A 25,094-nucleotide genomic window follows, 5' to 3' on the forward strand; every position below is an offset into this window, starting at 1 on the left:
TTCTTTCTTCTTCTTCTTCTTTTCTTCTTCTCTTCTTCTTCTTTTTCTTCTTCTTCTTCTTCTTCTTTTCTTCTTCTTCTTCTTCTTCTTCTTCTTCTTCTTCTTCTTCTTCTTCTTCTTCTTCTTCTTCTTCTTCTTCTTCTTCTTCTTCTTCTTCTTCTTCTTCTTCTTCTTCTTTCTTCTTCTTCTTCTTCTTTTCTTCTTCTTCTTCTTCTTCTTCTTCTTCTTCTTCTTCTTCTTCTTCTTCTTCTTCTTCTTCTTCTTCTTCTTCTTCTTCTTCTTCTTCTTCTTCTTCTTCTTCTTCTTCTTCTTCTTCTTCTTCTTCTTCTTCTTCTTCTTCTTCTTCTTCTTCTTCTTCTTCTTCTTCTTCTGCTGCTGCTGCTGCTGCTGCTGCTGCTGCTGCTGCTGCTGCTGCTGCTGCTGCTGCTGCTGCTGCTGCTGCTGCTGCTGCTGCTTCTTCTTCTTCTTCTTCTTCTTCTTCTTCTTCTTCTTCTTCTCCTCCTCCTCCTCCTCCTCCTCATCATCATCATCATCATCATTATTATTATTATTATTATTTTTATTACTATTATTATTATTATTCCCCACAGTGCCCAACTATGATGAGGCATGCGAGAACACATGCAGTGGTAATTTGATTTGCATTGATGGTACTAAATGTGGATGTTGGGAAGGTACCTACTTCGATGCGGAGCGAAACGAGTGTGAGAATAGTAAGTGAAAATTTATGTCAGAAGTATAAGATACCATTGCCTCACAAGGCACAAGATGTCTCAGGCGGTTTAGCTGGTGCTAAAAAAAAAGGAATTTATAGACGGAGATATGAGACATGTGCCATTTTTTTGGTTTTATGATGGTGAAAGAATATACGAGTTATTTTTATCGTGCCCAATAACACTACGAGCTTGCCAATATGTGATATTGCATGATAAAACTAAAACGAGTTGAATAAATACAGAGAAATGAAAGAATACGTTTATTCCACCCCTACAAATTGGATTCTTAGATATTTTGTAACCAATTGTATGATGTTAGTACTTCAATTCACCATAATTTGGAATATTCTCCATCTTCTTGAATGGCAATTTGATACAGAAAAGAAAAATGTGGGATTTGTATTCATGTGCACCCAAAAATTTTGATCGCCAATCAGCTGTCTTTCACAGCATATTTTAAACCAATAAAATGTGCACAAATATTCTGCAATTGTTGAATAAAATAATATTCTACGCGTTTAAAGCATTTAATGATTACATATTTACTAAGAAATGATAGGGTTTTCCAAATAGAGGGGGGGGGGATAATATAAATTATTAAGGATCTTAACTCTATAATGTCATCTCTCTGGTTAAAATACAACTTCCGTTATCTGACTCATTCCAATCGATGTGCACTTATTTGCAGGTCTGATAACTCAATTTCTTATGGGCTCATTGTTGTGATGGAAATCTCAAAACAATAATGCAAAATATTGTCCATTACAACAATGTTAAACAAGGCCCATAAGTGGGTTTGGAAATCAGGCCTGCATATATGTACACGTTGATCCAAAATCATTACTGGATCGGGGTGGTGGGTTACATATTAAGTTGATGACAATATCAGAAAATAGTTTTGTCAAAAACTTTGGAGTAGGCATTGCATATATATACAGCTTTACTGATGTGCACAATATTTGCAGGTCTGATAATCAAACACAATTATGGGATTGTTTTAACATTGTTGTAATGGACAATATTTTTGCGTTGGGTTGAGAGCATTTCCATTACAACAATGAGCCCATAACAACTCGGGTTATCAGACCAGAAAACAACTATACGTCAATCTTTACAAATCATTTTATAGATTTAATATGCTTTGTGGTAGCATTGTTCAGTTGCTTTGGAGTTTCATGCATTGGGAACACGTGGGAAAATATGGTAAATCATTTGTATCAGAACAGGAAGTTGTATTGAGGCATCTTTGGGGATTTGAGATGATCTGGCTTCTCTAATCTGTTATGAATATAGAGCTATAGTGGTCAAAAGCAAGTTCTCTCGATCCGCAAAAAGTAGAGCAGAAAGCTACGCAGACCACAAAAAAAAAAAAAAAAGGGGTGGGGGGAAGGCTCAAATAAAGAGACAGGAGAAGGAGAAAGAGAAAAGGAGAGAGAGAGAGAGAGAGAGAGAGAGAGAGAGAGAGAGAGAGAGAGAGAGAGAGAGAGAGAGAGAGAGAGAGAGAGAGAGAGAGAGAGAGAGAGAGAGAGAGAGAGAGAGAGAGAGAAGAGAGAGCGAGAGAAGAGAGAGAGAGAGAGAGAGAGAAGAGAGAGAAGAGAGAGAGAGAGAGAGAGAGAGAGAGAGAGAGAGAGAGAGAGAGAGAGAGAGAGAGAGAGACTAACAACTGATAAATAAAATTAAATATGCTCGTGCTTCCTTGGAAGAGGAAACAATGTGTCTGAAAATTAATACAAAGAAAACTGAGATAATTATGATCAATTAATTATCATCAACTATCAATCGCAAAAGATATAATTACCAGGGTAGAAAAGTACCGAAGTCTACTTATTTGCAGATCTGATAACCCAATTCATTATGGGCTCATTGTTGTAATGGAATTACAACACTGTTAAGCTAGGTCCATATCTGGGTTCAGATATCAGACCTGCATATGTGTACGTGTTGAAAAAAACTTGTCTTGAAAGTGTGGTAAACAATTCTGGTGGATAGAAAGATGACTGAAAAACAGAACTGGGAAAGAAAGACATGCATCCATTGCTTTAAGACCAATATGGAATTCAACTGTAATATCCATCCATAATTAGGTCAGAATATTCAATACACTTAATGTTAAATGAGTCCTTTTATACCATTTAGAAATCTGGAGTGTTACAAAAATTAGCACTAATAAAATTCAAGATTTTGTCAACAGTCAGTAGTAGTATTAGTAGTAAGCCTCGAAGTCCGAATGATGCTTGCTGAGAATTGTGTGATTCAGTCATAGTCGATGAGCATATCTGCTCTCTCCATTCATGTTGTTTATTGTTTCCATTGGTCACAGTCCTGGGCAAGAGTTTTGAGGCTGTCGAGTTCTTGTGACTTTAGTACGGAGGGCACTGCAACATTTCTTAGTTCTTCAGGGATTAATTTGGCCTCATCTGAATCCAGAAATTTCTGATATGTAGAGAGATCCTGGTTCAGGGTAGTTACTATTGATGTTGGTGGTCTCCCTACTCATGGAAATATTATGTCATAGCAGTTTGGGCTGCAATGTTATCTCATCGACATAAGATGTGACAAAATAGCCTCCATCGCTGTTGGTTTTTTCATAGAGATCAGTATTTGTGATTGTCTCTGGCCAATAGATTCTGATTACGTGACATAACTGTTTGCGGTTGTAGAATCAAGACTTTCTAAGTTCTTTTTTGTGAGGCCAGAGGTTCCACAATTATATGTCAATATCGGAATGATCAGTGCCTCATAAATCTGTATTCGTTTATGCTCACTGATTATGTTATTTCTATTCCATTAATTTTGGAGTTGGTTGAATGCATTGGTGGCCAGCTGCTTTCGTTTTCTTATGTCTTCATTTTGATTGATCAAATTGCCTAGTTTACGTACACTTTTCCATTCATTTAAATTTCTGTTGATTTTTGTATATTCTGTTTTGGATTGATTCACTTTTAGATTCCATGCTTCTAGTGTAGTTGATATTATTGGTGTTTATATTTTCGCTTGATGTTCTGATTCAAAGGTTAGGTCTGTATCATCTGCGTATATCAATTCACGAATGATTTTCTTTATTGGTGGTAATTTTGGTCTTAGATTTTTCATGGCCGATTTGAGGTAAATCGTGAATAGAATTGGACTCAAGTTGTCTCCTTGAGGGGATCCAATTGAGGTTGATATTATTGTTGATTCTCTGCCGGATTCAAATTGTAATGTAGTATTTGATAATAGGTATCTTATGAGCTTCACGTGATCTTTGTACAAGAATGAACAACTTGGTTCTACATATGGTGTCGAAAGCTGGACTCATATCGATTCAAAGTATGGTGAATTCTTCCTTATATTTTTCATTCTGGCTTTCAGCCATTGATGGGCCCAAACTATGTTCGCAGTGCTTCTATCTCTTCTAAACCTGCTTTGTGATGGTGAGAGATTTTCTTCTACCTTTTCTCTAATTCTATTGAGCCTGATTGTGCTTAACACTTTTCTTAGCGTAGATAATGAAACGATTGGTTGCACATTTTCTAAAGGGCCTTTCTTTTTATTTGGTTTGTTAAGCAGAATGAGTTTTCCACTTCCAAGATTGAGAACCTGTTTTGTCTTAAATGTCTTATTATACAAATCAGCTAGTATTTGCATGCCTTTGCCATCAAGACATTTTAGTTCTTCTGCTCTAACACCTGGCCATCTGTTGTTATTGAGCTTTTGTATGGCTTCACTTATTTCTTGAGGCGTTATAGGCGTTTCAAGCTCTGGATTGGTAGACTCAAATGGTTCCACTTCTTGAATACCCTTGTATTTCTCAGTGTAGTACACGCTAAAAGTGTTTATAATTTATTTATCATTGCATAAGGTCTTATTACATTTATCTTTGATTATACCTTGTCAATCCATTATTAAATTTACATAGAAAACACATTTATTAAACATATGAATTAGTAAATAAGCAGAACCCTTGGCAGATTCACACAATTCTCCTGAAGATAGTTTTATCGACACAGAGTCGACCGAACTCCAATCACAGAAGTTCAACAATAAGTACCTACGCCTAAATTGCTTGATAGAATCTCTTAACTTTGTCATCCCTTTTCTTGGATGCTTTAATTGTAATTCTAGAACTTTTTACAATCCCATTTTCTTCCGTTTTGCTGGTGCTGATATGACCTAAATGTGTCGCACACGCTGTAAAACCCTTTAAAAAAACATAAAAACAGAGATGATCTGTGGACAGAGAGGATTGTCGTGGCCCTAAATGATGAAGATTGCCCAGAACTGGGTACTCAGGTTCTCTGTAAGAGTGTCATTGTGGCCTGGTACCCCAACATGGATCAAAAGAAATGTCAAATAAGCCATTTATATATTGGACATCATTTGTTACGTGATTAAGCATATTATATATGAATGGCTCAAATATTTGGATGACCCAAGGCAATTGGCTGCTTTACCCAATGGTGAATCCGGTTCAGACCATAACCCAGTCCTAGCAAATTTCTTATGTAAACTGAAAATTCCAAAAAAGACAAAGCTTACACCCAAACTTGACCTGACAGCTCTCCAGCTCCCCGATGTCAGAGAAAACATTGCAGTTACTGTAAAAAACAGATTTGAGAGATTGATGGAAGAAACAGACAAGCAAGTCCCTAGAAATAAAGAAGAAGAAATAGAGACCAAATGGGAATGCCTGAAAACAACAGTTACTGACACGCAGGATAAAATACTACCAAAATGTAAAAAGGAAGCAAAACAAACTTGGATGTCAAAAGAGATTCTCGAACTCATGAGAAAAAGAAAACGGAAGAAAGATACTGATGATTATGAAAAGCTTGATAAAGAAATAAGAAAGAAATGTCGAATAGCAAAAGAGGAATGGGCAAACGAAAAGTGTAAAAGAATAGAAGACCTAACAGAAAAACATCAAACCAAAGCCATGTTCAAAGAGATCAAACAAATGACGTCCAAACCAACAGCAACTAGCGGATGCATCAAAAGCAAAGACGGAGATATTATGTTGGAAAATGAAAAAATCATAGAAAGATGGAAAGAATATGTGGAAGACCTTTTTAAAGACAATAGACCAGACAACCCAATCACAGACTTCTTTCAAGGGCCAGCAATCATCAAATCTGAAGTTAAAGAGGCCTTGAAGCAAATGAGCAAAGGAAAAGCCATTGGTGTGGACAACATCTCAACAGAAGCCCTACAAGCACTTGGAAACTTTGGTGAAGAACAACTCACAGACCTGTGCAATGATATGTACAGCTCAGCGTACATCCCAGAAGACTTGAAAACATCTGTCTTTATAGTACTACCGAAGAAATCAAAAAGCCACAGAGTGTTCAGATCACCGAACCATTAGTATTATGTGCTATACCCTAAAGCTCCTTCTAATCATTATTCTCAGAAGAATATCTGACAAGATCAACAGAAATGTCGGCCCAGAACAGGCAGGATTTAGGAAAAACAGTGGTACTCGAGAGGGCATTTTCAATCTTCGAATGCTCATAGAAAAGTATATAGATACTCAAAAAGATATATATGCCTGCTTCATTGATTATTCAAAAGCCTTTGACACCGTTAAACACAAGGAGTTGATAGAAAGTCTCAGAACCACCGACATAGATGATAACGACATTGCTGTAATATCAAACCTGTACTGGCAACAGGTAACAAAAATCAGAATCAACAACGATATTTCTGAGCCCCTAACCATTCAAAGAGGAGTACGTCAAGGATGTGTATTATCCCCAGCATTATTCAACCTATACACAGACATAATATTCAGGAACGTGGAACACCTGCCTGGTCTTAATGTCGGGGGAGTGAATATTAATAATCTCTGCTATGCTGATGATACAGTGCTTATAGCAGAAACTGAACAAGATCTACAAGCCATTGTAGATATAGTCAAAACTGAAAGTGAAAAGTTTGGCCTGCTCATGAATGTGAAAAAAACAAAGACAATGCTATTTAGCAAGAGAAAAAACAATGGGAAAATATCAATTGAAATAGATGGAAAGATCGTAGAGCAAGTAAAGTCATTCCAATATCTAGGAGCATTATTGTCAGAAGATGGAAAATGCGATGCAGAAATCATCAGACGAATTGCATTGGCCAAGAGAAAATTTTCAAAAATGCAATCCCTAATCACATCCCACGACCTATCACTTACCACAAAAACACGTCTGGCAAAATGCTACATTTGGTCAACACTACTTTATTGATGTGAAACATGGTCTCTGACAAAGACACTAGAAAAGAAACTCAGAGCATTTGAGATGTGGACTTATAGAAGAATTGCAAGGGAATCTGGAAGGAAAAGAAAACAAATCATCAAGTACTCCAAACTTTAGGAATAACATCAACAACGATCATTTCAACTACTAGAAAGAGGATAACCCGATATTTCGGCCACATCAGAAGGCACGACTCACTACAGAAGACCATTGCAGAGGGAAAAATAGAAGGCAAGCGTGGTCGGGGACGAAGAAGGACAAGCTGGCTTGGAAATGTCGCAGCTTACGTAGGAAGCCCCATAAATCAATGTGCGAAACTCGCAGATGAGAGAGAGAGCTGGCGAAGCATGATCTCCAACGTCGTGTCTGACATGGAACATCGTATATTGAATCCTGTACTGATCACCACGATGCTGAATGTGACGTCTTTTTGTTGTTGTTTTAAAGTATTTAATCACTGAGACATTGCAATTAAAATATTATTGCATATTTGTTGTGCGTGAAAAAAATAATAGAGTATCTTTATAGGAATATATCAGCAAAAAGATTCCACAACCAAAACCGACCCATCCTAATATTATCACCTATTTAAGAGGAAGGGGGGGGGGGAGGTAGAGGGCTGATCTCAAGCCATTTCATATTAGAAGACCAAGAGAATGCATCTGCGTTGGACAGTCAGTTGAAAAAATAAGGAAATAAAGACAAAATTAAAACTCTATAATTATAAGAATGTCCAAAATTTTTGATAGAAATAGAAATAGAAAAAGATATAAATGCATCATTGCGTATGAATTGATGCATGATACTGTTAAATTATTTTCTCCTCCATTGACATAGTAGTCTTGTATAATTAGACTGAAATATTGAGCTTTTATTGAGCTTTTATAGGGAATGAGATTAGCGGAAGAGGAGCGTCTCTTGATTGGAAGTCACCGGTGGAGAAGTTATTTGTAAACAAACCAACTACAAGCCAAGCGCTCAAATACAAAATTTGTTATTCATATTTCTGTACAAAAATGCATAACGTTGATTATGATATGCATTTTTGTACAGAAATATGAATAATAAATTTTGTATTTGGAGCGCTTGGCTTGTAGATGGTTTGTTAACAAATAACTTCTCCCCCGGTGACGTCCAATCAAGGGACGCTACTCTTCCGCTAATCTCATTCCCTATATTGCGCAATATCCACTAAACGTGCTCAAAGCGCTTTACTAGGGTTCCCTGGCCAACAGCAACATATAACATGTAGGACGGGACATAATGCCTGTTATTACAATTTTTTCGGACAGAGACAACGCTGGTTACGGCCTGGTAATCATTTTACACCTGAGTACAATGAGAGAATGTGAGTAAAGAGCCTTCTCCAAGGACTCAACTATGCACCTTCGAACCCAAAGTGAATGTCATACCACAAGACCACATTGACGCACAAATATATCACCGGAAAGCACAAGTTATCCTGTGCAAAGTTTTTGACATATCTCATCTGTTCTTATGATATACTGAAATAAAATTTATGAAATAGATTTAGCCAACGTGTACATATATACAGGTCTGACATCCGAACCAACTTATGGGCCGAGTTTAACATTGTTGTAATAGATAATATTTTGCCTCATTTTTTGAGATTTCCATTACAACAATGAGCCTATAACGAATTGGGTGATCAGACCTACAAATAAGTGAACGTCAGATTTAACACATCTTCATAGAAAACAGTCTGTTTAACATTTCCAACATTTTGATTTCCAGCCTTTAGCTTTTTGTCACCATGATCTTGATTTTTGTTTTTTTCTTATCTGTTTTATGCTCATTATATTTAAATAATAGATGACAAAATTATTACCAAACTTATTTCTCAGAAAAAGATCACGCCAGAACCTGTATTGATAGCAAAGAATGTTTGGATGTCAACGCAGAGTGCTCCAGTCGTAATGATGGCAGCCAAAAGAGATGCCTTTGTAAAGTTCAATACTATCAGAACCAAAAATCACAGACCTGTCATTTAAGTAAGTTTACCAAAGTTATAGAAGGTACCAGTTGTAAGTGAGGCTTTCATGTGTTCATCATGTGCGGCTGTGTGGTCTAGTAGTATGACACTCGCTATCGGATCAGAAGGTCCTGGGTTCGAGCCTCTCTCTGCGCATTGTTGAGTGCTTGGAGAAGGCTCTTTACTCACATTCTCTCACCGTTCTCAGGTGTAAAATGAGTACCTGGCCGTTAACAGCGTTGTCTCTGTGCGTAAAAATTGTAATATCGCTTAACAGGCGCCATGTCCTGTCCTTCGTGTTAAATATTCCTGTTGGCCAGGGACCCCTTGTAAAGCGCATTGAGCATTGCGCTATATAAAAGTTCAATTATTATTATGATTATGATCAAGATCTGCCAGATCTTTAAAAACAGAAAAACATAACAGCTTAAATAAAGAACAGTCTGTGTGGATTTAAAGTGATATATACTTATGTTTTTAGTGTTCTTGTTTTTGTCTGAAAAAGGCTTTTGAGCCCAAACTGTTTTGTGTTTGGTATTTTGTTCCTTTTTTCGAAACTGTAATATTCATTTGATGTTCACTACTTTTTAGTCCACATCTTCTAGCATCTTCATATCATACTATTTACGAACATAACAAGAAGGAAGCAGAATTACCTTAAAAATTAAAGAAAATCAAGGCTGTTACATTGAAGTTTAGAAAACGGTAGGGGATGCCTGAAGCCAGTGATCGTGAAAATACTAACAAAAGAGTGAAAATGGAGAGGCTTCATATGGAAACAATACAGACAATGGACATTTCGGGTGCAAACCCTTCGTCAGTACAACAATACACAAATTAACGTGGAAAACAAATAAAATAAAATGCAAAATAACTTGTATCGTCTGTACTCAATGGTGGTTGGAGTATGAATGAAATGTTGGCGTGGCGTGGGTAGTGGATTCCATGCTAATGTTTCATTCATACTCCAACCACCATTGAGTACAGACGATTCAAGTTATTTTGCATTTTATTTTATTTGTTTTCCACGTTAATTTGTGTATTGTTGTCCTGACGAAGGGTTTGTACCCAAAACATCCATTGTTTGTATTGTTCCCATGTAACTTAGTATTAACAATTTTTGATTTATTCTTCCCATTGAAAGCTGCAAAACATTATTTGCCTTAGTCTGTAAAACTATTGTTTTGCAATGAAACTCAAAAACTAGGGTTGTGCAATCAAAAGATTCCAATAGATAAATAAGACAATCTGATAAATCAGATATATATTTTTATAAAATATAACTGGATTCACTCACTTAAATGGCCAAAACACATGTTTCTGTGGTTTCCATCCATGTCGTCAGTCGGCATCTGACGACGTGGATGGAAACCAAAAAGTGAGTGAATCCATTTATATTTTATATTAGCTCTAACCAACATTTTCGAGCACTCTCGTACCTACAAGTACCCACCAACACTAATAAGTATATATATATATATATATATATATATATATATTATACTAGTAAAAAGCCCGCAATTTCACGGGGAAAGAACTATTTTCATTCGATACTGTACTCACCATCATTTAATGAGGGCAGATTGGTAAACAACGTTGTCTATGTAATTTGGTATATCTTCGGTTGATTGTTCTGTGTGGCCCAATAATATATTTAATAATATATTCCCTCAACTAACCCAAGAAAAAATTAAACCTAGTACCTTTAATTAACCCCAATAGGAAAAACAAACACCCTAGCACTTTAATAATACTTATGAATAACCCTAATAGGAAAAAAAATCATCCGATCTCGAGCTAACCCTAATAGAAAAAATCATGACAAATTGAATAAATAAACGCCTGACAAAAGATCAAAGGTGAAAATACAAATTTAAAGAATACTGGGGATGTAGGAGCTTTCGGAATGTCTCCCCTTTACTTAACTTATGGAAAAACAAACTTCCTAGCACCTTTAATAAGACTTATGACTAACCTCTCGAGCTGACCCTAATAGAAAAAAACAACAACTCCCGGACTGCTTTGCACTACCTTTCAATATTTAACAAATCAAAATGGCGGCTGAAAATCAAAACAATGGTCAAATTAAGAAATTTTAAACTTTCACAAATCTATCAAGGTTTGTTCTAGAGTTTTTAAAATACTTCTAGATATAATGACAAATTGAATAAATAAATGCCTGACAAAATATCAACGGTGAAAATACAAATTTAAAGAATACTGGGGATGTAGGAGCTTTCGGAATGTCTCCCCTTTACTTATCTTATGGAAAAACAAACATCCGAGCACCTTTACTAAGACTTATGACTAACCTTAATAGAAAAAGAAATATCCTCGATCTCGAGCTAACCCTAATAGTAAAAAAGGAATCAAAATGGCGACTGAAATACCTTCATGTGATCAAGTGAATAATATCACTATGAATGCCACGATTTGCTGAAAAATGCCAACACCCACACACACATGTATACACCACACACACACACACACACACACACACACACACACACCACACACACACAAAACATACACGAAATTAGAACATACATAACACTGATCACCGCTAAATCAACAACACAACGGAAGTAATAATAATACTTGATGTCATAAATAGATGACGCAAATTGACAACTTTTTACAGTGTCAAAATTAGTTGATTTTGGGAGTCAAGTGTCGTCGTTGGTACATATTTTATGATATCTGTTTGACTCAACGAACTTTCAAACTGACTTTAAATTATAAAAGGAAATCAAGTTATCTGTTTATCTATCTGTAAAAATTACATTTCTAATTTTCAAATCTTTCAGTAGAGTTGTGCGCCGTATCAATTTTTTTATTGACTCAAATAAGCACAATGTTCTCCACAATGCTATATTTTTTAAAGAAAGGATATACATTAAAAAAAAAATTATGCCTTTTGCGCCACGATATCATAAGATATCATCGCCAGGGCATTCCACGAAGGAATATAGATAACTCATCAAACAAGATGTCTGATGTCAACAGGAATCACCCATGTTGTCCAAGTGAGTAAATTGGGGGTTAATAATCTTGCTCAAGGAAAAAAACGAAAGTGTCTGAAGCGGGGCTTGAACCCGGGTCACAGTGCAATGCCTTAACCACTCGGCCACTTTGCCCTCATATATATATATATGTTTTCATGTTAGTGCTAGACTCAATTTTTTAAATATTTTTTATTATCCAATCAGGAGAAATTGACGAAAACTAGTCTTTCAGAGATAGCCGCACGGCTGTATCTCAATTGCAAATCTAATCAATAAAATTATTGAAAACAAGCTGTTTTTCTGGTCTAATGTCGATAAATTTCTTTTTTTTTTTTTCATTGGATAAATATCACTTTAACTCAAGGTGAGCAACTTAGTATATCTACTAGTAGTAATTGAAGTGACGCCTCTAAGTGGAATTTCAGCCAATTATAATATCAGAAATCAACAACAGCAACAACATTATATTAATAATAAGGATGATGATGATACTAATAATAATAATCAAAATAATAATAATAATAATAATAATAATAATTATAATAATAATAATAATAATAATAATAATAATAATAATAATAATAATAATAATAATAATAATAATAATTAATAATATAATAATAATAATAATAATAAAAATTTTAAAATTATGTAATTATGGTAATAGTAATAATAATAATAAAATAATAATAATAATAATAATAATAAATAATAATAATAATAATAATAATAATAATAATAATAATAATAATAATAATAATTACTGACGATGATGATGATGATGATGATGATGATGATGATGATGATGATGATGATGATGATGATGATGATGATGTTCCAAGATTCCAGTTTTAATCCAAGCAATTTGCCAAGAGAGAACATAACTTATTAAACCGAAACATAACACTGCTAAGCCACCAGCATTGCAACAATGCAACAATGATTAGATGTCCAATACTACGTATCTCATCTATAAATTTCAATCTCTCTTTTTTTTAAAAACTCCCAGTTCATGAGTTGAAAGTTGTGGCACCTAGAGTATCTTTACGAGAAACCAACAGCATCTCCCTAGTTTGGTCCGTTGATGTCAGTGATTCTGGAGTCCGATATAGGCTTGAAATTTCACCCAACCAAGGTGCTCAGATCATCTCTCCCAACACTGGAAAAATCATGGGATTGACTGCGGGTAGCAAGTATACAGTCAACATTGTGTCCTACATACCATCCAACTCTTACTATAACGAAAAGTCCATTAGCATACCAATGACAGCAGACATCTGGACCTGTAAGTTGTTGATTTCATAGTTTTGTTTAGATCATAACATATATGCCTATTGTGTTGAGTCCCTCATATTATGTAAGACATGAAAGCATTAAAAACATCGAATATAATTCTAAAGAAAATATATATTTAATAAATTTCTATGTAAATTCTAAATAATTGCTTTAGAATTATATTCAATGTTTTAAAATATATATATATATATATATATATATATATATTATATATATATATATATATATATATATATATATATATATATATATATAATATATATATATATATATATATATATATATATATATATATATATATATATATATACAGGAAAGTGTAATCATTATTGTTGTTTATTATTGTGTGTTGTTTCGTACTGCCTGTGACGTTTTGGTGTCGAGATTATCAAATTGATTAAGTCGAGCAATTTTATTTCGCAGTTTTTATTTTATAACTTTGTATTATAAAATATATAAAAATATATATCTATATTATATGCATATATATATATATATGTGCATATAATATAGATATATATTTATATTATATACATACATATATATATATATATATATATATATATATATATATATATATATATATATATATTGTGTGTGTGTGTGTGTGTGTGTGTGTGTGTGTGTGTGTGTGTGTGTGTTTGTCAAAAGACGTTCATCTATGTAAATAGATAAATAGATATATCTGATATGTCTTTGGAGAATTGTTGAAAAATGAAATAAATCTACTATCACTTAAGGTTGAATGAAAAAACATGATCTAAATATATTTAATGAAATAAATCTACTATCACTTAAGGTTGAATGAAAAAACATGATCTAAATATATTTATAGACAACTATCCATGGCCGGCATAAAAATAATTTCCTTTTTTAAAGGTCACATTCAAAGAAATGCCAACTTTTAAAATATTTGTTACTATTTACAAATGTTTGAAAGAAACCATTTATCCCATGCTCAGATAAGACATGGATAGAATTTAATTTTAAAACAAAAAGTTCTGAAAAAAATGATTTATGTATAAACACAATGAACAAGTTTGTTTTCCTCTGAGATTTATGATCACAACACCTATATTGAAAATTTAAGTTATTATCAATTCACCAATTTGGCCTTTTGTTTGATATGCTATTTTGTATTTTTGTCTGCATTCATATTTCTAATACTTTTCTAATTTTGTTTTAGATCCAGCCAACCCAGGCAAATTTAGTTTGAGTCAGAGCCAATTAATGGCCTCACCGATGACCTTTGGATTTGAACCATCTCTGGGAAACGTTGCAAAGTATCGGGTTTTTCTATCTCAAAGTGATTCAAGTGTTGAAGTATTGAAACTAGTCACAGTGAATAAAGTCACAGGGTTGAACTTAATGTTTGGCGCATCCTATAGTTACAGTATAGTGGCAATCAATGGTAATGATGATGAGAGCCATGCAACTTTTGGAACGTTCATGACAGGAACTCAAGGTTGGTAGGAATGTTTTTGATGTATTGTGTGTTAGAATGAAGGTAGAATAAAAAGACTTATTTCATCCGTTCATCTCAAATCCTTTATTCACATGCTGGATGGAACTGGACCATAAAAAAATTGACCGTCATATCTTACAGTCATGGCAGTTACTTAGCACTTTTCTTCAGCAGGTTTTATGAGCATCATTCTAAGTCTTTGATCTCCTTGATCTATGCCTGGGTTAAAACACACACACACACACACACACACACACACACACACACACAAAAATCCCATTAAATTAAGCTTTCATATTTTAACTTAATATCAACTAGATGAATGTGTTCAAAATGCTTTACAAGGGGTCTTTAGCCTGCAGCAACTTAACATGTAGGACGTGACATGACGTCTGTGAGACAATATTGCAATTTTCCTCCCCCAACAGAAACAATCAGCCAGGTAATCATTTTATACCCGAGTACAGTGAGGGAATGTGAGTAAAGAGCCTTTTCCAAGGCCTCTACTACATGCCAATAAGAGCGGGCCTTGAACCCTGAACCTTCCTGTCCGAAGACGAGCGTCATATCACAAGATCACATAGCTGTATGAATTATTATCTCCCATTACAATAACTCAGAAATGATTTTTCTACCATTTTAAAAAAAATTGATATTGAATTATTGGATATTTACAAATTATGCACTTCGGCTTATGCTTAGCGTATCATTTAGCTATTGTTGTAATCATTGCTATCATCTCAGTTTATCATTTCATTATTGTGTTGTAATCATTGCCATCATTTCACTATTGTGTTATAGTCATTGCCATCATCCCAGTATATCATTTCACTATTGTGTTATAATCATTGCCATAATCTCAGTATATCATTTCCAGCCAACCCAGGAAAATTTATTGTGTTGTTATCAATGCCATCATCTCAGTATATCATTTCACTCTTGTGTTGTAGTAATTATTCCCATTTAATTTCAGTCATTCATTTAATCATTGCTGTTGTTATTTATTTCGTTATCTCAATATTTAATTTAATTATCATTGGTGCTATTATCATTATCTCAATTCATCATTTATTTGGCGATCCCGGTAGCTCGCTTCAGACACAAAGAGACAGAGAGATCAACCCTGGGTGCAGTCGAGAATTTTTTTCTGACCCTCTTGTCCACCCAGATTTGAATATATTTGAATGGGTAGCTGGGAACTGTTAGATCTGATGGATAGTACTTTGCGATAGACTAGTGTCCTATTTAAAGGATAGCAAGCCGTTGCTATTGTTTGTTTAGACATCGGCTCTGAAGGACTATTTTCTTTTCATTATTTAACTAATGTTATTATTATTGTTGTTTTCTCCTAAATTCCTTTAACCTTGCTGTCTCAGTACTTCATTTAACTATTGCTATTATTATTATTATTATTATTATTATATTATTATTATTATTATTATATTATTATATTATTATTATTATTATTATTATTATTATTATTATTTTATTTTTTTTAATTTTTATTTTTTTAATTATTATTATTTATTATATATTATTATTATTATTATTATTATTATTATTATTATTATTATTATTATTATTATTATTATTATTATTATTATTATTATTATTATTTTTATTATTATTATGATGATGATGATGGTGATGATGATGATGATGATGATGATGATGATGATGATGATGATGATGATGATGATGATGATGATGATGATGATTAGTATTATTATTATTATTATTATTATTATTATTATTATTATTATTATTATTATTATTATTATTATTACTATTTTTCCCCATTACTCCAGCCTCCAGCAAAGTTGTAGGGTTGACCATCACTGAGAAAACATCTACTAAAGTCTCGTTCATGTGGCACCCTCCTCTGACGCCAAATGGGCAGATAAAGTTCTTTGTTGTTCACCTCTATAACAATGACATTTGCTTAGGGATTTTATTTTTTTATTGCTCGGATTGTGGAAGTATTGTGGTAAGTTATATTTGTCTACCCTTCCACATAAATCGTAATGCATAATGATATAAAGCCGTCGTATTTTATCAATAAAAACAAAGACAATGTGCCACCTTAATTAATTTACCACATAGTGCTCGAATTTTTTAATGCGCAACTGTGATTTAAATTAAATTCCATTAAAAAAAAATTAGACACACACAAGTTGGGATTAGAGGTCATAAGAATAATCTATTTCAATTTATAAAATTAATTCATATGAATTGTCGCCATTAATTCTTAACTGTATATTTATACATTTTTATGCATTTACATATAAATTCAAACTTGGGGTCATAGGGACAACATAAATATATATATATGTATATATATATATATATATATATATATATATATATATATATATATATATATATATATATATATATATATATATATATTTATAAAAACATTTCAAGTATAATTATGATCAACATCTACAATATTGTTTCGAGAAGTTGTTTTATATATACCTCCTTTTATCAAAAAGTTGAGCACTATAATTTCATGGTTTCCGTTTTTATGATTTATTATAGATATATATATATATATATATATATATATATATATATATATATATATATATATATATATATATATATATATATATAATATATATATATACATACACACATATATATATCCTTTCTTTAAAAAAATATAGCATTGTGGAGAACATTGTGCTTATTTGAGCCAATAAAAAAAATTATACGGCGCACAACTCTACTGAAAGATTTGAAAATTAGAAATGTATTTTTTACAGATAGATAAACAGATAACTTGATTTCCTTTTATAATTTAAAGTCAGTTTGAAAGTTCGTTGAGTCACACAGATATCATAAAATAGGTACCGACAACACTAACACTCTCAAAATCAACCAATTTTGTCACTGTAAAAAGTTGTCCGTTTGCGTCATCTATTTATGACATCAAGTATTATTATTACTTCCGTTGTGTTGTTGATTTAGCGGTGATCAGTGTTGTTATGTAGTAGTATGTTCTAATTGCGTGTATGTTTGTGTGTGTGTGTGTTTGTGTTGGCATTTTTCAGCAAATCGTTGCATTCATAGTGATATTATTCACTTGATCACATGAAGGTATTCGGATTTACACAAATTTTAAACAAGTGTCACTGATTAACAATGTCAACTAATATTACTGCTGATATTATTACTGATATGTTTGTGTGTGTGCATGTGTGTGTGTGTTGTGTGTGGTGTATACATGTGTGTGTGTGTGTGTGTGTGTGTGTTGGTATTTTTCAGCAAATCGTGGCATTCATAGTGATATTATTCACTTGATCACATGAAGGTATTCGGATTTACACAAATTTTAAACAAGTGTCACTGATTAACAACGTCTACTAATATTACTGCTGATATTACGGTCGTTTTTATGTCATTGATGTGATAATTATTGCCCTGGGAAATATTTAATTAAACGTTGTCGGCAAACTGTCAATTGTATCTGTCTAGCTTCTAGCCCGAACAAACTTGATATTTTTCGTAAAGGGGAGACATTCCGAAAGCTCCTACATCCCCAGTATAGATAGAATGCGCTTGGCCAAGGAGTTCACAACATTGCCATCCGGAAGTATAACTGACCAACACACAAACTCTGTGTAACCATGAACTTTTATAGTCGGGTTAATACAGTTTAGTGAGAACAACTCACAAACGCGGATGGCAAAAACAATAACAAAGGCCTGAGTGACGTCATCTGCATACTATCTATTCTTTCAATTTGTATTTTCACCGTTGATCTTTTGTCAGGCGTTTATTTATTCAATTTGTCATCATATAGATTTGTGAGGATTTTTTTTTCTTTTAGGGTTAGTCATAAGTCTTAGTAAAGGTGCTAGGGGGGAAGACATTCTGAAAGCTCCTACATCCCCAGTATTCTTTCAATTTGTATTTTATTTATTCAATTTGTCATCATAGAGAAGCAGTTAAAAAACTCTAGAACAAACCTTGATAGATTTGTGAAAGTTTAAAATTTCCTAATTTGATCATTGTTTTGATTCTCGGCCGGCATTTTAATTTGTGAAGTATTGAAAGGTAGTGCAAAGCAGTCCGAGGGTTTTTTTTTTTCTATTAGGGTTAGTCATAATGCTAGGGTGTTTATTTTCCTATTAGGTTTAGTTAAAGGTAGTCTAGGTTTTACTTTTTCTTGGGGTTAGTTGAGGGAATATTATTTAAGTTGTTTCCCTTTGTCGGAGCTTTCGGAAGGCCTCCCAAGTCAAGCGTGGTAAAGACTTGTGACTTATTGATATTGATATCTACTGACTGATAAACTAAAATCATGCCGAATAAAGCATGGCAGCGATGACAAGCACATTGATTAAAGTGTGCATCTAATCGTAATCAAGCTAATCAAGCAATATTGAATGAAAATAGTTCTTTCCCCGCAAAATTGCGGGCTTTTTACTAGTATATATATATATATATATATATATATATAATATATATATTATATATATATATAATACAGTTTACTCCACTTAATCGCACATCGGTTAATCGCACACTCCGCCTAAACGCTACACATTCCCGAACAACGGAATTTTTTCTATTTAATCGCTCCACTTAATCACACACATTCCCCGCTTAATCGCTACATCTTGATTTGAGAAAAATGTCTTTAAAAAATACAATTAAAAAAGGTAAAGAAAATGCGTTTCACATTGAACCAGTTCGGCATGTTAAAATCGTATCACGCGTGAAAAAAGCTTTCCCGTCAATGCAATTCCACTGTCCCTCTGACCCCGACTAGGTGAGACGCGCAATGCTTGCTAACTGACATCAACGGATTACCTGACACGACGGGCTAATTGACTCAGAACTCACTGTCTATATCACAAGGTGTGAAAAGTGATTGCAGTTCACCCAATGCAGTGTGTTTGTTTACATTGTCTGACCATTCGATTGCAATTCTCTACCATTGTTTTCTTCTACTGGGCTGTGAACAATAAGAAAGGATTATAGGAAGGACTCGCGTCTTGTCTTTTGATTGATCTATACAGTCAGTGCCCACATTGATACACTCAATAGGCGACTGAACTGGCATAAACTTAAGACAAGTCTTTCTCCCTATTAGAAAGCTGGCTTTCGAGATGGAAAGGTCGACAGAAAGTGGTGCTTGAAAAAGAACATGACGAAAAACACGATACTGATGTCTCTTCTGCAAGCCAATGAAGTGATTAAGTTTTGAAAAATCTCTTCAGCAGTACAACTCTAATGACATTTACAATGCGGACAAGACGAGGCTTTAGTACAATCAACGCTTCACGATTACCATTTTTACAAACAAAATGCCACACTTTGTTGTCGATGAAACATGAATAAAAAAAGACATTTTAAAAGAACCTTCCCCCCTTATAAAGAACATAATAGTAAAAAACAAAACAAAAAAGAAACAGAACAAAATACAAAAAAAAACAAAAACAAACGCCTAATCAGTATAATGTCTTGAATATGACTATCCCAAGCCCGTAGAAACCTCAGAGGGGAAGATCCAACATGAATGGTACATGAAAGCTGGTGCTTAGATGCTAGTTTTAGCTTCTCCGCTTTATCGCACACTCCGCTTAATCGACACATTAACCTGAAATCCCGAGGGTGTGCGATTAAGCGGAGTCTGATAATGATATTATATATATATATATATATATATATATATATATATATATATATATATATATTATAATATAATCAGTCTAATTGTGTTTCATGTTTTACATTATTTCAATTGGAAAGAGTTGTTCTTTACATTTATTGAAATTTCATTTTACAAGTTTTCTGTTTTATTTAGGTTATCCCCCTTTGAAAAATGTTTCTTTTTCAATCTTGCCTAGTGTGTGTATATATATATATATTATATATATATATATATTATATATAATATATATATATATATATATATATATATATATATATATATATATATATATATAATATATATATTATGTATGTATGTATATAAATGCAATCTGCAGACGACTGTTTCAATGTATATTTATATATGTTATTATTATATTCAATTCCCAGTTACCGTCTTATCCTCAATGTGCCAACATTGGAAACTCGGCTGGTTTTACTTCGTCTAATGCTGCTAAGCCCAGCCATAGATTCACAGTAAACTTGACTCTCAAATCCAACACAATGTACATAGTTCAAGTATTTGCTGTGACTGATGCCGGCGATGGAACACCTGATGAATTAAAATTTATAACAAATGATTCAGGTCGGTATTACATGTTTTCTTGTTGTTAATTATCATTCTTCTTCTTCTTTTTCTTCTTCTTTTTCTTCTTCTTCTTCTTCTTCTTCTTCTTCTTCTTCTTCTTCTTCTTCTTCTTCTTCTTCTTCTTCTTCTTCTTTCTTCTTCTTCTTCTTCTTCTTTTCTTCCTCTTCTTCTTCTTCTTCTTCTTCTTCTTCTTTCTTCTTCTCTTCTTTTCTTCTTCTTCTTCTTCTTCTTCTTCTTCTTCTTCTTCTTCTTCTTTTCTTCTTCTTTTCTTCTTCTTCTTCTCTTCTTCTTCTTTCTTCTTCTTTCTTCTTTAATATAATAATAATATAATAATAATTATATAATAAATAATAATAATAATAATAATAATATAATAATAATAATAATAAATAATATAATAATGATGATGATGATGATGATGATGATATAATAAAATAATAATAATAATAATAATAATAATAATAATAATAATAATAATAATAATAATAATAATAATAATAATAATATAATAATAATAAATAATAATAATAATAATAATAATAATAATAAATAATAATAATAAATAATAATAATAATAATAATAATAATAATAATAATAATATATAATAATAATAATAAATAATAATAATAATAATAATAATAATAATAATAATAATAATAATAATAATAATAATAATAATAATAATAATAATAATAATAATAATAATAATAATAATAATAATAATAAATAATAATAAATAATAATAATAATAATAATAATAATAATAATAATAATAATAATAATAATAATATAATAATAATAATAATAATAATAATAATAATAATAATAAATAATAATATAATAATATAATAATAATAATAATAAATAATAATAATAATAATAATAAAATAATAATTAATAATAATAATAAATAATAATAATATAATGATAATAATAATAATAATAATAATAATAATAATAATAATATAATAATAATAATAATAATAATAATATAATAATAATAATGATATAATTATGTAGTAATGATAATAATTTCAATAATAATAATAATGATAATAATAATATAATAATAATAATATAATAATAATAATAAATAATAATAATTTAATAATAATAAATAATAATAATAATAATAATAATAATAATAATATAATAATAATATAATAATAATAATAATAATAATATGATAATAATAATAATAATAATAATAATAATAATAATAATAATAATATAATAATAATAATAATAATAATAATAATAATAACTAATAATAATAATAATATAATAATAATAATAATAATAATAATAATAAATAAAAATAATATGATAATAATAATAATAATAATAATAATAATAATAATAATAATAATAATAATAATAATAATAATAATAATAATAATAATAATAATAATGATAATCATGATAATTATAAAAAACAATAATTATAATAGTAATAAGCAATTGTCCCAGCCAATCCAAATCTTTATGACCATATTTCGTATTGACCTTTGACTCTCAAATCCAACACAATGTACATCAAGTATTTGCTCTGACTGATGCCAGCGATCGTAGGGGTCGTTGTCAACACTACAGATTGAGTTATCAGGAAAACATCTTTATTTACATTTTCTCCCTTTACTTATGCGTAAAATGAACCCCTAGCCTCTTAGGAACTTGTCTATATAAAAAAAAGTAACAAAAAAAAACAAACAAATAAATAAATTAAAAAACAAAAAAAAACAAACAAAAAACAAAACAAAAAGAACAAAATTGTTCAAGTTTTCACGTCTCATCTTACATCATGAGGGTTGCTTTTGGCTCGGGTCTCTTCTATAGATCTTAGAGTATTCGTTGGATGTTGTGCTTTATAAAAGCTATTTTTTTCCCCTTTACCCATTGTACTGATCCTGATTATTTTCCTAAATTAAAATTTTGACACTAAAAATTTGCAACCAGCACAAAATCAAAGAGCAATGTAAATGTTGCTCCTCGAAGCTCGAAGAAGTAAATAATATGGAATTGAATGTAAGCTTCAATTTTATTACAAGAACAGATCACGCCACTACCACATTATCTCATTCATCTGTAGTGTTTCATTCATCCTGTTTTGTTGATAAAGGGGAATCCCGAAATATTCATTTGATCTGTTCTTGTAATAAAATTAAAGCTTTCATTCAATTTCATATTATTTATAAAATAAATGAGCAAAACAAAGCCCAGTTCCCAGGATTCAAACTTATGAAATGCTGTTTATAAATACAATTTGTATCATTGTTTCTGGGTGGGGTTCTTGACCTCCCATATTGGGTAGGGAGGCACTTACTGTGTCTTCCTATATATGTTTTCCAACATGCTTTCTGTCTTTGTCTTGGGATGAGATTACTAAGTTTTGTCCAGGCCCTGGCCGGATACCTTAGCTGGGAGGGAAACAGTCAAATGCATAGTTTGAGTTTTGGGAGATTATATTTTTTGACTTGTAAATCATCTCTCTGTTATGCACTGTATTTATGTTTTGTTTATATATTACATATGATTTGTAAACATCTGAGTGTATTTCTCTTAGTGGGGACATGTGCTTCTGTCTGGATGAGACTTGGATAGTGTGCTATTGGAATCTACATCTGTTTCCTATTTGAAAAAATTCCCCTTTGTTTTACCTTTTCTTGGGTGCTTTAATTGTAATTCTAGAACTTTTTACCATCCCATTTTCTTTCTTTTTACTGGTGCTGATATGACCTTAATGTGTTGCAAGTGTCGTAAAAACCTTAAAAACGATAAGAACAAAAACAATATCATTGTTTCCATGGTATGTTAATGAGTGCGCAAATTTCTTTATTTACCAGGAAAGACGTTGTTTGACCCATGTGTCACATCTGATGAATGCCCAGAAACATTGACCTGTCTGAATAATGTGTGTAATTGCCAGGACACAGAATACGTTGAGGACAACAAATTATGTAAAGCAAGTAAGTAGTTGTCTTATATTATACCATTTTAATGTGTGTAAGATAGGGATATAGTTGATCAATAAATATATAATTATATAAAAAAAGAAAACCCAAAAATCGAGCTTTTATAAAGCGCAACATCCTCTAAACGTGCTCAAAGTGCTTTACAAAGGGTCCCTGGCCAACAGCAACACAAAACATATAGAACGGGACATGACTCCTGTTAGGCGCTACTGCTTTTTTTTTCTGACAGAGACAAGGCTGTTTACCGCCAGGTACTCATTTTACACCTGAGTACAGTGAGAGAATGTGAGTCAAGAGCCTTTTCCAAGGACTCAACTATACACCGAGCGAGGCTCGAACCCAGGAGATTCCGATCCAAAAGCGAGTGTCATACCACAGGACCACATAGGTGCACAAATATATTTATATAGCTCACAGAATCCATATAGCACTCTTAGGTGTTATAAGGGGCAGTGTGACTCAGCGGTACGGTCTTGTCATCGTACCCGAAAGGTACTCAGCTCGATTACCCGTCGCTGCGCTGTGTGGCCTTGAGCAAGTCACCTCGCCCTAGCTCACTTTGCGGCGCCTGGGTCTTCCCTTGGTGTAGACCCTAAAGACAAATTTCCCCAATGGGATGAATAAAGGGAATTTTTATTTTATTTTTAGTTTTTATACAAGCAAAGACAATATGTATATTTCAATGACTTACATAGCAATGGACATGACATTTTACACACATGATAGAAAAAAAACTTGATTTACAAAATAGAAATCATGAGACAAAAAGGTGAGTTTTCTGTTAATATTGGGGGAGGGGGGGGGGGATTCCAAAATTAGGTTGTTGAATATTCAAAAGATTGTTCACCAATTTTGCGGGATGTTTTAGGTTTAGCTAAGATTGTTCGATTGTTCTATTGCTATTACATCTTAGATTTCAACTCAGATGATAGAGGTGTACAAGGTCAAATGAATACGTAGGGCTATGACTATTTTATCGGGGTCCCGATAGCTCAGTTGGTAGAGCACTCACTTCACACGCAAACGGACCAAGATCGATCCCAGATGCAGTCGAGATTTTATTTCTGACCCCTGCTGTCCACCCAGCAGTGAATGGGTAGCTGAGTGTTAGATTTGGGTGGAAAGTACTTTGCGATAGACTAGTGTCCTATCCAAAGGATAGCAAGCAATTA

The 25,094-nt window shown here is 32.3% G+C and overlaps 1 protein-coding gene across 5 annotated transcripts in view; it reads left to right on the forward strand.

The window, feature by feature from the left end:
* Positions 1 to 25,094, forward strand: part of LOC144968118 (uncharacterized) — a gene marked incomplete in the record, with an annotated part of 113,039 nt that overhangs the window by 14,074 nt on the left and 73,871 nt on the right. For all 5 annotated transcript variants that reach the window (XM_078906120.1, XM_078906123.1, XM_078906121.1 and 2 more), the window contains 7 exon segments: positions 591 to 713; positions 8,803 to 8,949; positions 12,945 to 13,220; positions 14,418 to 14,696; positions 16,505 to 16,683; positions 20,751 to 20,946; positions 23,794 to 23,916. In XM_078906120.1, coding sequence (XP_078762246.1) covers positions 591 to 713; positions 8,803 to 8,949; positions 12,945 to 13,220; positions 14,418 to 14,696; positions 16,505 to 16,683; positions 20,751 to 20,946; positions 23,794 to 23,916 — 1,323 coding nt within the window.

The sequence above is a fragment of the Berghia stephanieae genome, chromosome 3, assembly GCF_034508935.2.
Source record: "Berghia stephanieae isolate SIO BIC M18660-M18661 chromosome 3, UCSD_Bste_1.3, whole genome shotgun sequence".
NCBI lineage: Eukaryota > Metazoa > Mollusca > Gastropoda > Nudibranchia > Aeolidiidae > Berghia > Berghia stephanieae.